At 36.8% G+C, this 16,726-nt stretch overlaps 1 protein-coding gene across 1 annotated transcript in view; it reads left to right on the top strand.

The window, feature by feature from the left end:
• Positions 1-16,726, top strand: part of Thsd7a (thrombospondin type 1 domain containing 7A) — a 200,063-nt gene that overhangs the window by 151,064 nt on the left and 32,273 nt on the right. Inside the window, exon 13 of the mRNA XM_090333170.1 lies at positions 10,988-11,166. Within this exon, the coding sequence (XP_090189296.1) occupies positions 10,988-11,166 (179 nt within the window). The remainder of the gene's footprint in view (positions 1-10,987; positions 11,167-16,726) is intronic.

Raw genomic sequence — 16,726 nt, 5'->3', positions numbered from 1 at the left:
TCTATAAAATCCACTTAAAAGCCAGGCATAGTGGCTCATGCCTGTAATCCTAGCTATTCAGGAGGCTGATATCTGAGGATCAAGATTCAAAGCCAGCCCAGGCACAAAAGGACCTGAGACTCTTATCTCCAATTAACCTCTAGAAAATGGGAAGTGGGGCTTGGTTAGAGAGTAGAGTGGTAGCCTTGAGCTGAAGAGATCAGGGACAGTGCCCAGGCCCAGAGTTCAAGCCCTAACACTGGAAAAATAATCCACTTAATAGTAAATTCAGTTTTTAGAAAGAAAAAAGCTTTGAAAATACTATATAACTCTCAAAAAACATATTAGGTCACATAAAACAAACGCAAATCAATTGAAATTTACCAAAAAGCAGTACACTTCTTAACAGTATTATCAACACAAAATATGGAGAATGAAGTTCTATATTCTAGGGACAGATACAGATTAATAAATAAATGTGTTCATGATGGGTTTTAACAAAGTCCTTCAAGGTAGTGAAACACTGCAATTTAGTTACTTTATATGTCCTATATCATCTTCTCTTTAATTGAATCTATGATGGACCATGCAGTGGGATGGCATGGTGTTTACTAACATTTATTTAAAGTCTGGGGAAATGTAATCTCTATTGACTATTCTTTGGCAATCAGCACTTTTCTTAAATGTGTTCTGTCAGATTTGGTGGTGTTTATGCAGTGCTATAACTTTGCTACACTGTAGTAGACTCGCACTAAATTGAAATCTCAGTAACAGCTGCCTTTTCCCTGGCACATCAGCTTTCTAGATAGATGGACTTTTAAGTGGCTTTGGAGCAGAACTATCAATTTACACATAAAATTGATCGCTACATGTGTGCAGAGCAATAACACTAATTCCCTATGCAACTCTGGCCTTGGGGCATATCCGTTTAATCATGGTTGTCTGTCTGTGAATCGTGTTATCAGTAATTACACTGATAATGCAATTTGACTTTCACCAGTTTAATAGTGTATTATTTTAGATTATTTCCCATGTGGTCAACTTTTCTTTAATGTCTTAAACTTAAGGTATGATTTTTGTATAATAGCCTCGATGTTCTCATAATAGTAGGCTTTTTAAAATAATATTTTTATTGTAATTAATAGAAGGGTTACAGTTATATTTGCCAGATAGAAGGTGCATTACTTCACACACATTGATACCCCTTCTCATGTTTTTCCCCCCATTTCTTCTCATCTTGTTTTTCCCCTTCCCTTTCCTATTTCAAATAAACAAATAATTGTATATACAATATACCAGATAAGAAGGTAAGATAACAATATGAGAATAACCCAGGGACAACAAAAGAGATAAGAAATAACATAGTATATTAAGAACAATAATTACACATTATGTGGCTCTTGTTTCCATAACCTCAAGGTCCTCTTATTTGGCCTCACTCTATATGGCCTTCTGTATGTAGGTTTTGAGTTATTGAAATCCTCTACTGAGCCATAATATTAAATCTTAAGCTATATTTTAGGAGTTACATAAAATGTTCTTCCATCTTTTTAAGTGCTGTATATTTTACTGTACATGTTTATATATATTTGAAGACATTTATCTATACTAAAACAAAAATGATTACATTTGTTATGAAATCTTGAATAGTATAACAATAGCAATAGATGTGAAACCTCTCAAAATCCACATCACACATTTCTTACTCACTATAGACCTTGACTAATTCACTAGAAATTTAATGAGTGCCTAGACACACACAGTACTAAATATTTAAGTTAATGCCCTTAAGTATTTCAGAATGAGTAACAGAATTCCTGAAAGTATAGAAATATATATTATGTAATCTCATGGTTCAGGGATTCCTAGAGGTAATGTATCTTATTCAAAATATATCTACCCAAGGTTTCTATAAACACAGTTAAGAGAACTTCATCACTAATCAAGACAAATGCTCCCAAATACTCTTTTTTTATTGTGATTAACAGAAGGGTTACATTATATTCACCAGATAGAAAGTGCATAACTTCACAATCATTGATACTCTTTCTCATGACATGGTCCCCATTTCCCTCCCATCCTTCCCCCCCCCCCCCGCTCATCTTGATTTCCCCCCTTCCCTATCCAATTTCAAATACTCCCCTATGACCCAGCAATTCCACTACTTGGCATTTACCCAATCATCCAGAAACAAGAATATACTAAAGCCACTAGCACAATAATGTTCATTGCAACATTATTTACCATAGCAAAGATATGGAACCAACCCAGATGCCCCTCAGTTGATGAGTGGATCAACAAGATGTGGTATTTATACACAATGGAATTCTATGCTGCTGTCAGAAAGAACGACATCGCCCCATTTGTAAGGAAATGGAAAGACTTAGAAAAAAATCCTATTGAGTGAAGTAAGCCAGACTCAAAGGAACATAGGCCCAATAGTCTCCCTCATTTGTCATAATCAGTAGAAACCTTGGACTCACCTAGCAGAGATTTACAATAGAACAAAATCTAGAGACATAAGGCCAAATATGACACTAAATGTAAAGACCTCCAGAATAAGGAAACAAAAGCCATATAATGAGTGATTGTTGTCCTTAATATACTATGTTATCCAAATACTCTTATGCTACTCTGCTTTCTGAATTTGCCCTCTGGGTTTGGACAATGGCTTAACCTCTTGTTCTGTTACTAATTGTGACAACTTGTACTTTGAAAACTGTTTACCACTTTAACTGGAGTTTGTCTGACACATTAGCTTTCTTTGCTTTTATTCACTTTATGTGTGAAAATAAAGAATAACAACTTTATCTATCTTACCTGAAAGAAACATTTTGAAGGTAAATCAGATAAAATATAAAACTCGTAGATGTTCTAGTCATTAGCTCTATGAGCCACATAATGCCTTCCAGACTATTCTCCTTGAGTTTCCTCTCAGGTAGTTTTCTTTGCTAGTTCCTATAGGCTGTTTAACCCATAACACAAAGTCAGTAACATTCCAAGATAAGCCTCAGTTGTACTTGTAATGTCAAATCATCAGTTAATATCAAGTAAGAGGAGATCCCAAGGGGTTCTGATAAATTTTCTTCTTGAGTCTACATTATTTAATACGTGTAAAACCCCTATTGCCCCAGAATCATAATGTTGCTGTTGGTAACATCACAAACTTACCAACACAGAGACCCAAAGGAGACAAAAGCATTGGCTATTCAGTTAAAATACTTTTCACTAAAGCTTTCCTAAAGAGCCAGCTGATAGATTGTCTTAAGGCTTATGAAGCACATACTCAACTTTCTAAATTTTAACATGAAAGCAGCCTAGAACAACCTATGAGCAAACAGGCATGGTTGTGTATCAATCAAAATTTACATATACAGTCTGCCATCCTGGGCAACTGTTGGCATGGACATCTAAGCCTTGTGATCTACGGACAAGCAATGAGAGGGTCGATGGAAACCAGTGATCAGAAATATTGAAACAAACCCCTCCGCAGACCTGTTGGGTCAGCACCTGCATTTCAGCCAAAAAGAAAAAAAGAAACTTTGTTGTGAACACAACAGAATAATCAAGACTTTATCCGCACTTTTCCTTTTGAAGAGACATATTTTGCTGAAGAAATTACAAACGAATTGAACTTTAATCAATAATATCCTTCCATGTCTTCCAACCTTTTAAACATTCTTCTTTATGTTTTTTCTTTGTCAGTTGTGGGGTTTGAACTCAGGGCCTGGGCTCTGTCCCTGAGCCTCTTTGTGCTCAGTGTTAGTGCTGTATAGAAATGGAAATTATTGTATTAAACAAAATTGAACACAGAAAAAAAAAGACTTCTTTGTACAGGCTGGCTATGAACCACGATCCTCAGATCCCAGCCTCCTGAGTAGCTAGGATTATAAATGTGAGTCACCAGAACCTGGGTAAATATTTTTACTATGGTCTTTTTCGTATATAAATTGGTAAAAGTACCTTACAATATAAAAAATACATAAATCAGTATATCAGGCAAAATATCATAATATACTCTTGGTATAAAACCTGATTAAAAAGAGATTAATTTCCCTTTAACACTAATTTTAAAAGACAATGACTTCCACTATATCTGCTTTGCTTTTTTCTTTGCCTGTAATGCTTTAAAATCGTAATACAGTTCCTTGGACTTATTCACCACTAACACATGGCTTGCCCAGTTGATTTTGCAATCATGAATTGTATCAAAGTATGTCCACTAAAGTCTCATATAATACAAAACACTCTCTAATTCCCAGATATACTTCTATGTAGTATTCCTATATGATACTCAAAAGGTATTTTACTGAACGAGGAAAAGAAGGCATATCTATTTTTCACAAATGAGGCACATCTAAATTTTAATATTAAAATACTTAATATTTAAACAAAGTTCTCATACTATAAACCTAGGGTACCCTTGTATGGCAACATTTAACCCTTTTAGCTAATAGCCTAAGCAATGTATGTCCTTATTCTGCCAACCTCTCATGGTTCTGATGCAGGTGACTTCAAAGGTATCATCTTTTAGTGACTACCACTACAAGGAACTGTGATTACATGTAATATTTTCTCAGTTAAGGACAGTATACACACTACAGGCCTAGGCGTGTTTTCTTATTAGAACTTATTAGTGCAAAAAGAGAAGAATCATCAAAACTTAAAAATAGAATTAAATTTCAGATGAGCACAAAATTAATGTAACAGGAAATTTACTAGTAAATTTCAGTTCAAGAGATTGTGCATTTAAGTCATGTATAGAACTCACAGTCTGTCTCATAAAAATAAGCCTGAATGTAAGTAGAGTGGATTTTGAGGATTACATATATGGTCATCCAACCATAATATAATAGAACTGTGTTAATTTTTATAATGGGATTCTAGCAAAGATTATATAGGTTTAATATTACAGGTTAATTAGAAACAAAATTGAATGAGACATTTTCCCTATCATGGTGGGTACTCAGTAGAGGAAGAACATATTTAATTAAATCAGGCCCCCCAAAAAGGCAATAAATAGAGTCCTTGAGACTAACTGAAATAAAGTCTTAATTTCTCTATAAAGCATTTGCAGTTGGTAGCATTTATGTAATGTCTAATTCAGCATTTCAATTTCTCACTTGGTAGCGTGGCTGTTACTAGTATTGCTTTTTCCTCCTTCCAAATATAAAAGGGAGGCCAAGCAGAGAGGGACTGACTTCCTGAGATAACTGGCTGCAAATTTAAAGAACCAGGAGGAAGGAGAGCCTATGGGACCTCACCTAGATGCATAGAACAAGCAATTCCCCAGGGTCTCATTTTGAGAGGGTATGGCGACCCCAACACTTCTCCCCGAGCCCCGAAGAAGCACAGTGGAAGTGATGAGGGAGAAAATTTCTCACAACTACCTTTCATGCCAGGTGTGGCAATAAAGCACTTGTCACAAACTTTTAGTTGCATGTGCTCTGGGCCTGACGTGTCTGCTCCTTTCTCCACCTCTGTGGTCTTCACTCCACTCCACAATGCTCTCAAGGGAGGCTGTCAAACAGTTTCCAAGGAATGTGAATACTTTCTTGGCATCCATTTCATTTTAGGACAGAAGAGTTTCACTGCTTTAAATAAATTTAACTGCCAAGAGAAATTATATACAATAATTTAAAGAGTTAAAGAGATTTTTGTCTTTGCCTGTATCATCAATTTTCCCATTATACTTCACTCCTTACCTCTCTATTTAACCACTGGACTCAAACTTCTGATGTCAAAGGGGATAGAAGTAACTTGAATAACTATGAAGTGATCATCTTACTGGTGTCTTGATAGATACCATATCGATGGATAAACAGATGATCTAGAATAAAAACAGAGACAGATGGAAGAAAATAAAATAGGTAGAGATATTGCTATGGCAGAGTGAACTAGCAAATATCAAAAACACTTTTCAGAGAGAATAAAGGAGTTTATGGCCAGCCACCCAAACTGGGCTAGTGCCAGAAAGGGATCTGAAGGCAGAGGAGACCCTGGGTTTTATATAACTGGTTACACACACACACACACACACACACACACACACACACACACACACATACACACACACACATACACACACACACACACACACACACACACACACACACACACACTCAGCCAAAATGTGTGAGAAAGGCCAAGGTAGAGGTGTGGGATGGTGTCAACTCTAGGACAGGTGTTCAATTTCAAAAATTACCTTGTAGGCCTGGAGTTTGGCCTAGTAGTAGAGTGCTTGCCTAGCATGCACATAGACTTCCTCAACTTCTCAGTACCACATACATAGAAAAAAGCCAGAAATGGTGCTGAGGACCAAGTGGTAGAGCTCTAGCCTTGAAAAAGTCCAAGGACAATGCTCAGGCCCTGAGTTCAAGCCCAGGACTGGCAAAAAAATTACCTTGTGCACTTTCTATTACCCTTCCAGACAGCCCCACATAGTCTTCTCCAACTACACATTCCAAAAGACAGCATCACCTAGCCATCTTCCAACAAAATGGCTGCTGGGAAGTCCTTTGCCTGAAACAAGGTTACTAGAGATGAGGAACTATGTGTGTTCTTCACTGCTTTTATACAATGTCAGAATTCTTCTACCAGCTTCTAAGTTCAGGAATCCCCAGAACAATCTTATCACTAACAAGCTGGTTATAAATGTTCAGGTTTCTTTTTAAACCTCAGCTCAATAGTTCACTAGTGAGTCACAGAACTACACTCACAACTACAATCACAACTGTGATTTTTACCATAGCAAAAAAAAAATTCAAATCAGAACCACCAGACCACACTCAGGTAGGTAAATTCTATATGTTCCTTCCCAATGGCGTCATGAAGCATCTGACCAACAACTTACATGCATTTCAAACAGAAAGCTCCTTTGAGCTTTTCTAACCAGAATTTTTACCAGAGTTCTATTATAAACTCACAATTGACTGTATTTTTCATGTGGTTGGACCTATTTCTTACCTTACTAGAGGTCCTCCAGGTGCCATTGCAGCTCAGTGTACCATACCTAGTTGGTGTTTCTGCTGTAACTGGCCCATCTCCAGAAATTCCTCACATACGTTTAGCCCACCATAAATAACATAGATAACCCTGACCCCCAGCCTCAGGACTGTACCCCAAGAACCGGGAAAAAGGATCAGCCAAATTCTTTGTGCAACAAAAACCTTTATGCTTTCATATTGAACTCATTTAGTGCTAAACCTAAATGAAGCTTAGTGTACCTGGCCACTCAGTAGGTTCCTGGTATTAAAATAATAAGAATAACAAAACTTACAGATATTCATACCAATATTGATGTTTTCTAAGAAAATGTGTAAGTACTTACTAGATAGAAAAGGAAAGGCCTTCTCATGAATATAAAAACAAATAGTAGTAAAATAACAGTCTAATATAGTTATACACATTTATGTGTACATTTCATTGTGATAATTAATTGTCCAATGTTGATTTGGAATACTGAATATATGAGTTTAGGTAAAACACAGAAATATTGGAATTTGAATAAATCCTTCTAGTTGGTTTCCATGAAGTTTCAGATAACCATGTTAATATGTAATTACTAAAGATTGTCTTTTCCATTTGAAAGCTTTATGAGATGATTTTCTTTTTTCAATTTTGTCAAGGCCAATGGATGAAACAGATAAAATTCTAGCTAAATTATCTTGTTCTTGGATGAAATAATATGCACTTGATACATATTGAAGACAGAGATATTTTCAAGTTTCTTTTGATAAAACTATAAATTAGAGCTAATCAATATTTTCCACATCATTTATAATGAATTCTTTAATTACCAGTAGGGCAACTTTAGCAGCACAAGTTACAGATTGTAAAGATTGTTTGAAGAAGTTGTATCTGAACATTCATATTCAGAAGAATGAGATGACTGCATGAACCTCAAAGGCAGTTAATCTCTGCTTACCCCTTTCAGCTTGCTTGCTTATTGTGTTTGTTGCTACCTGAAACAGTGGTCAAAATAGACACAGGATTATATATACACATATAGGTATATATATAACAAAAATCATGAGTTTGATTTTCCCAAGTGTCAAACTGAATGCTGAACCACTAAAGGTTTTAGCATCCTAGCTATCATTTATTCCTTAGAAACCCTAAATTGCTCTGAGATACGAGAGCAGTTTTATTTAGCCTTAAAACACTTCGAAAGTTTCTCTATCTTTCCTTCCCCTGTGATTGTTCGGTTTTAATTGCCCTCGAGAATAATCTGAGCAGAGAAGGCAGGGAAATGCTTATCTAGCAGTTCACTAGCAGCAGTAAGGGTTTTAATGGTCCTAGATAAACATGACAGGCAATTATTGAAGGCTGTTACACATTAGGAAATAAAAATGGAATGCTGAGCAATATGACTGTTTTATCTTTATCTCTGTTTCTAATTTGGATCTTTTATCAGTTTAATAGATTGAATTTTAATGGAAAAAGGGTTTTTGGAATATATTACTGAAAAATCAGACATTTGAAAGTTTTATATCTTTCTTTCAGTAATACAATGTCAAAACTACATGTAAAAGAATGAAGTTGGATCACCACCTTTTATCAAAGACAAATAACCTCGAGGGAGATATCCCTCAACTAAAATTAAAATGATGAAACTTTTTGAAGGATACTGAGATCTAAATGTTTGTGATCCTGTGTTAGCTCAGGGTTTCCTAGATATTACACCAATCTACAAACAACCGAACAACAAGAAAATTATATCTCATCAATATTTCAAACTTGTGTTCTTGAAACAACACTTAAAAACAGACTATGACATGTTTCACAAAGATGCATAGAAATTGGAACACTGATATTGCTGATGAAAGTGGAAGGATATGTATAATGTATGGAATAGGATATAGTAACCTATTGAGAAATAGGTTGTAATACATATGGTTGAGCTGTTTCATGCTGCGGTATATATTCTAGAGAATTACATTTCTCTCTACCCAGAATTACAAACATATGCACAAAACATGATACATTCACGTAATGGAACATTGCTTAGTCATAAAAAGGTAGTGGTAGATACTACAACAAAGATGAACTTTGGAAATATCAAGTGAAAAAAACTTATGAGATGGTTGGTTTGATTTTAATGTATATGAAATACCCAGAGTAGGCAATTTAGTAAAGACAGAAAATCAATTATTTGGTTGGAATAGGATGAAGAAGTAGTAAATAGAGATTGATTACCATTAAGTACAGGATTTTGGTCAGGTTCCAGAGCTCATGCCTATAACCTGAGAAGACTGTGGTTGAAGGCCAGAATAAGCAGAAAGACTCATCAGACACATTCTCAATGAAAATCTGGATGTGGGATGTGTACCTGCCATTCTACCTACACGGAAATCCTGACCTAGGCTCTTGTACCCAGACAAATGCCTATGTCCAAAGTCCTGTCTCAAAATTAAGCACCAAAAGTCAGGGATGGAGGCTAGGCTAATAACAAAGACCTGCCTGGCAAATGTGAGGACTTAAAGTCAAACTCCAGTGTTGCCAAAAATGATGATGATGATGATGGTGATGATGATGATGATGATGATGATGATGATGATGATACAAGACTTGATTTGGAGATGATTAGAATGGTCTAAAATTGAATGGAAGCAATTACATGGGGAAATAAAACATAAGCTTCTTTTTCTGGTGTTAAAATGTTATCCTCATTTTTAAAAATCCTTATCAGGAGTTTTCTAGTCAAGTTGTTTGTACTACAATCATTTTTAAAATCAGGTTTCTGCCATTGATTTAAAATGGTAAGAGAGGTGGTTGACTTGTGTCAGGAATAATAATCTGTCTCCACAGTCAGTGTTCAAGGAAAGAAAAGCTAGGATTGTAACTCTTGACTATAGTAATTTTTTCCATGTTTGTCTTCAAAACAATAGGGATATTTTGATGTTTTGACATGTCAGGGTGGCAGTGAAGGACTATTCAAGGAAAATATCACACACACACACATCTGCAAACTATTAATATAACTGATTATGTAATTTTATGGACATTCTATATTAGAGCTCAGAATATTGGGTGACCCTGGGCTTGTCGGAGATTTCTCTGTTTTTGTTTATTTTTTTATCTAGCCACTAAATGTCCACACATATCCCATATATTTATAAGAGTTTCAAGGAAACCAGGAACTGGTAGCTCACACTTTTATCTTATCTACTCGGGAGCTAAGATGTGAAGATCATGGTTTAAAGCCAGTCCAAGTAGGAAAGTCCATGAGACACTTATACACATTACCAATAAACTATTTAGAAAACTCCAGAAGTAGTGTGGTAGCTCAAATGGTAGTGTTAGCCTGAAGCACAGAGAAGCTCTGGGATAATGCTCAGAGTACAAGCCACAGGACTGGCAAATGGGGAGGGGGGGAAGAGGGAAGGAGAGAGGAAGAGAGAGAGAGGGAGAGAGAAAGGGAGAGAGAGTGCTTCAAAGGAACCAAGTGGATACAAGGTGTGAAATTCACAGTGCTGTGGAGATGTGAGCCATTATTTATTTAACATCTTTCATTTTTCTTCTTCAGATTTGATTTTCAAAGATGGGGAGACATAAAGTGCAAAGTTAAATGGTTTCCTCTGGATATTGATGGAAAGGAGCTGGCTTTTCTTCTTGAGGAAGAATGTCATATGGACTTAAAACCCTGCCCCTTTATGACATTAACAGACAGGGTTTTATAGAAAGCTATTGTGATTTTTTCATCATACTACTCTGACAGCATGAGAATGGTACAGCAGCAGACAGGTGATTGTCAATTAAACAAGAGCTGTCAAAAAGTCAGAAACATTGAAATAGAGTGGGCATGAATCCGAAGCAGCTCATATGCCAGTACTCCGCTATGATTTTTACCCACTTCTCTCCATGTATGTGCAATTTTCCTACAGTATTTAATCTGCAGACCCCTGTTATAAAGTCGAACATGGACCCTTTCAATGAGCTGGGCTGGTGGGTGGGAATGGGAGAGTAGCATGAGGAGATGCTTCTTGTCCCTTTGTCCTCTACCCAGGGTATATCGAAGAGGCCTGCATCATCCCCTGCCCCTCAGACTGCAAGCTCAGTGAGTGGTCCAACTGGTCCCGCTGCAGCAAGTCCTGTGGAAGTGGTGTTAAAGTTCGCTCCAAGTGGCTGCGAGAGAAGCCCTATAATGGCGGAAGGCCCTGCCCCAAACTGGATCATGTTAACCAGGTATTTCCGGCCCCTACAATATGCAACAACATACTGTGCAGATTCTTGATGAGCTTTTGTTTCTCCAAAATGCTTTTGTAAGTAAATAAGAAATTGAATTCGTGTTTTCTTCAGAATATGTGAGAAAACTATTTGTACCTTATTATCATCCCAAGTGTGGTACAGTATCTCTGAATTGTCTGGGGATTCAGAGGCCCGCAGGTGTTATCAATGTACATTTAATTCAGTGCTGAGAAAAATGACACTTACCTTTGACAGACTGTTAAAATGTTTAATCAGTTATCAAATTGCATATGGCTTGATTTTTAAAATTATCTTTGAGTAGTTGTACAAAAAAGTATCAACATTTAGTTCATACCTACTAATGCATCTTTTTGTCTATGTATCAGCCCTGGGGCTTGAACCCACTGCCTGAGCCCTGTCCCTGGCCTTTTATGTTCAAGGCTAGTTCTCTACGACTTGGAGCCACAGCTCCACTTCTGGCTCTTAACTGGAGATAAGAATCTCACAGACTTGCCTGCCTGTGCTGGCTCAAACTAGGATCAGCAGATCTCAGCCTCTCATTAGTCAGGATTATCAGCTACACCAGTGTTGTAGCCTGTGCAATGCATCTTGATAAACGTCACCACTTTTACCATTCTCCTTGAGTGTGCATTTCTTATCTCTTCCTCATACACTCAGAAAAGACATCACAATTAATAACTACTGAAATTAAAGCCTAGGAAAATACATGGGTGTGGTTGTTACATAGGGTAAAAGATACTATATATTCATTTAACTCTATTTTATGTAAAATGCTTTCATGCAGTGGTTCAAAACCACACTGGCCTTTATCTGTTCTGTTTGGGAAACTATTCAAGTTTGGATGCATACTTCAATAGCTCCCATAACTATTTCTCTCTTGCTGGAGCTTAAAAACTAAAAAGCTATCAATTACCATGTTTGACATGCATGTGGCTGAATGGAGAAGGAATTTCATATAATACATGCAGTTGGGAAGTTGTATTTTTGAATTTACGTCACCATCAAATGATTCAGGGTTTACATGTGTAGAGATGCTTCTTGCATAAATATATGGAATGTTCTGTGTATGTGTGTACAAGTTGACAGTCTTGAACTCAGGGCCTCAGTGCTGTACCTGAACTTTTTTGCTCAAGGCTGGCACTCCACCACGTGAGTCACAGCTCCATGTCTGACTTTCTGATGATAAATTAGAAATAAGCGTCCCACAGACTTTCCTGCCTGCACTGGCTTCAAATAGTGATCCTCAGATCTCAGCCTTCTGAGGCTACGATTACATACATGAGCCACCACAGCCTGTCTATACACGGAAATTTTAATCTCCAAATTCACTGTGCACTGGTTTATGTACTTTGCTTCCTGAAAGAATCAAAACTTGTTGCTAACAAAAAAAGCACCTTGTCAGGAAAAAAAACTCCTGACTAAATGAAGGATGAAGACAATTTCTAATTAATTTACGTAGAAAGTATTTTCAAGGAATGATTATTTTCACTTCAAGATGCTCAATTTATCCTTGAGTCAACTGTGACTAACACTGTATACCCCAATGCTGCCACCTACTGGCCACAAAGCTTCTCGCGCAGTGTGCACTTTCCATTTCCAAAGTTGAAAATCAATTCCAGCATTATAACTGTACATATAAACGTTGAACATCAATTCCACCATTATAATTGAACGTGTGCAAAAAAGAATAAATGGGAATATGTGTTTAAATTATAAAAAAGGATGCTTCTCTATATATTGTGAAACTTTTAGTTTGCAACGAAAAAAATTATGTTGAATAAATCATGATCTGTTGTCCTAAAAAAGAGAAATTCTACATATTCAAAGCCATTTTGCTTTAAGGAGTAGATTTGTGTGCATACCTGACTACTCAGGAAATTAAAATAAGCTAGGCTTCCCTCCTCATTTTTAAACAGTGCATTTAAGAGGTTTATGATCTTATACAAAATTGTCTTTTCTCTGAAAAACTCTTTAGGTAAACAATATTTCGCTGTCACTTTCCATCTACTACAACCTAGAGCAGATTTTTCTAGAGATCTATGTACCTGTTCTTAGCTTTTTGTGAAATATCTCTGGTGAAATATCAAAAGTTTAACAAAGAAAAAGTCAAAATGAAAACAAGAATTGATCAATTTTTGAGCATGTTTTTAGTGCAACTATTTCATATAAAACCAGAAATGTTTAGGGATTTGCATATTACTAAACTATTTAGGAAAGATAAAGAATATGCAAAGTTTTTGTTAATGTAGTTAAATTGGAAGTGGTATAGAAGTTGACTACAAATATACATCCTTCAAAACTATGTTAGGTCCTCCATTGACCTTTGACACTGGTCTCTGAAGCATCAACTTTCTAGTTGAAGCAAATCCTCAGATCCTTTCTCATCACACACATGGATTGATTGATTGAAGTCAATCAATGGCTAGGTAGAGCAATAGGAAGCTAAATCAATGTATACATTCTCTACTTATACCTGAATCACATTTATTTCCAATCATATATTAAAGTATTTGAAGATGCCTTCAGTTTTCTGAGTTCTTCACCCTGATCATCTAATCCTGTGCAGTCGTAGAAGTGTTAGATTTTTTTCTCTTAAAAGTTTTAATCTTTGTGAACACTACACTTTTATACATAGATAGTTGTTGCTGGAGCTTAGAACATGAATCCTTCTCATACTGATGCTTCCCCATGCCTTTGCTTTCCTCCCTTTCCTGCGTTCCTGTTAACCACCATGCCAGGCACAGGTAAGAATTCTCTTGATTTTCCTTAAGGTGGGGAGGGGGAGACAGTGCTTAAAAGATATTTAATGACTTCTAATATTGCAAGAAAGTATCTTTGGTGCTCAATTCCTTAAAACAAAAAATAATTGAGCACATATAAAATAACATTATGAAGGGACTAACGTGCAATTGAGAATAGCACTCTCCCCTATGCACAAAGCAGAACTGGTAGACTGGTGAATTCATGTATGGAAAATGGAAACCATTATTTAACCTTTATCCATCAGTTATGCAATAGCTTTCCATGTCCTTGATGACTTCTACATCATGACAAAGACCCTCGGCTTTTCTCTAATATTTCTCATGTTAATGAGTGGACATTTTTTCAAGGAGTCATTATTACCTTTTAGCCATCTATGTCTGTAAATTTAGCTAGAAGGGTAACATACAGGAAAATGATTGGATTTATTTTACCCTGTGATAATTTTCAGTCCTTCATAGAGCATATTTTAAATCCAATTATCCCACAATGTATGTATGTTTTGTCTTTTTTGTTTTACTGAAAGATTTCATATTTTCTATTAAAAAGCATTTTTCCCCTGTAGTGCTTCTCATTGTATTTCTAACATAGTTATTCCTGTTTCCATACTTCAATATCAGGACTTTAAAGGATGGGCTGTCACTTTGACAAGGCAATGTTGCCACTTCCTAGTGCTCTCTTTCTACTAGTGAGCTTTCTAGAGAGAGAGGCCAGGTGCAGGTGGACAGAAAAATGGGTGGATGGGTGGAGGTGACTCTGAATTGATTTATATCCTCTCCAACATAGATTAAAATGCAATCTATCCAAGTGTTAAGTCCAATACCTCCCCTCAGTATCCCTTGTCCAGCACTTCTAGAGTGGTGGTTAGCCAAGTTAATAGTCTAGTACCCAAATGTGCACACGCCCCCTGGCAGAGCAGCTACAGCAGTTTGTTCAAAAAGTGCACATTTATATTTTCATTTTATTTTTTATTTAATTAATAGAAGGATTACAGTTATATTCACCAGTGCACATTTTTAATTCCAACTTTGGGTAGACCCTCCCTGTTCACTTGCCTTAGGATTGTAATCCACTAAAATTACTCAAATGCATAGTTCTGGAAGGCTACTTAAATCTCTGCTCCCTAAAATTAGTTATACAACATGCCATGGGGTGGATGAGCATGCTGAAAGAAAGGTTTGGACCTGTCCTAGATTCTAAACATAGTTTAAATTTTTTTCCCTTTAATCGCTGTGTCACCTGGCTATGGCAGATTGTGGTGCATTTATCTCTCCTTTAGTTACTTATTATTAGTCATTGAAAAGAGAGCATAGTTGCCTCATTGTTCTGAAATTCCTAAAACTGATCATAACACCACCTGCATGGAACTAAAAACCTTGGTGAACAAGACCACCAAATTTGTATTATTCCATGTGGCCTTTTCAGGCTGTGTGTCCTGTGAGACCAATCTCATACCTTGCTTTTGATAATGGAGGACTAGTTTTAGTGAGTGGGAGGATAAGATGGGAACAATTAGATAGGAAGGGAGAGCAGTGGCCTTACCTGGTAAAGAAAAATGCATCCCCCACGCCCACCAACATACACACCTCAAAGCTAGCAGGGAATCAAGCTAAACAGCTTTGGTGATAACAAAGCCCCTGATGACTGCAGCAGGGACCAGGTGCCCCTCCCTCAAGAGTGGCTGAAGATAAGGACCCAACCAGATGTCAGAGCACCTGGAAGATCAAAGAGTAAGCTGTAGCCCAATGTAGACTTGTGAGCCCACATGCAGATGCACATTACTAAACCCCACTTCTGGCTCTCTTATTTGAGAAGTCTGTGCTCTCCTCCTTCTTCCCCTCCTCCTCCTTCTCCTTCCCTTTGCCTAGGACCTCATATGTCATGAGGCAGTTCTCTCAGTCAATGGTCTGGGTTCAAAGTTGATAACAACCTGCCAATAATTAAGAAAAATTTCCTCCATCTTGCCTGGTGTCTTCCTTTTAAATGACCTTTGTCTCTGCTCCCATTTCTCCAATCTTATAATTCTTTAGTTGGTGGAGAGAAAAAAAAATCCAAGAACACTACATAATATATAAGGATAAGAACATTTCATATTGTTTCTATTTTTCTGTAGGAAAAGCAGAACAATGTAAATTCTCAGTATTATATGGAAAACAGGTCTGAATGATACTTATTCGAAGAACAATTCCAAATTTATAATATTCATTTTTATGATATTCATTTATTTGTCCAGTCTCCATTCAGTGCATAATGTATGAGCACTCTTCACTAAGTATTAGAGGCAGAGGAAAATGTGAACAAAAAATAGGGCAGATGGCTCAGAAAACTGTAACACAGTACAGTAATGGTCAATAAAGGAAGCATGTATCTCATCTGGTCCAGTGAGTCAGATCTATATCAACAACATAATAGAGGAACAACAGAATGTGACACAAACTGTCCCACTTGGCATTAGAACCCTCCAGAAATTATTTCTATACCTTTTTGTTGTTTAGTCATTTGTTAAGGGGATTGGCAGGTGCTCTATCATTTAATCATCCTCCCAAGCCCTCAATTCCTAATTTTGAATGATTAGCAATAAGGTGTTCTATTAGGGCTAGAAGGTCCCTTTCTTCTCCAGGTAGAGAATTAAGAGGTAGGGGAAGAGAAATGAAGTAGAGGAAAGCATCAAGTTTATTGAAAGCAAAAGTAGGGCATAGACTCATTGTAGACAGGGGCCCTAAAGGCAGAAGTCCAATGAAATCCCCCAGAGATTAGCCGTTATGCCTTCTCTGCC

The sequence above is a fragment of the Megascapheus bottae genome, chromosome 5, assembly GCF_031878675.1.
Source record: "Megascapheus bottae isolate mThoBot1 chromosome 5, mThoBot2.hap1, whole genome shotgun sequence".
In the NCBI taxonomy this organism is placed as follows: domain Eukaryota; kingdom Metazoa; phylum Chordata; class Mammalia; order Rodentia; family Geomyidae; genus Megascapheus; species Megascapheus bottae.
Note: the sequence above shows the minus strand (reverse complement) of the source record. Positions and strands in the feature narration are given on the sequence as shown.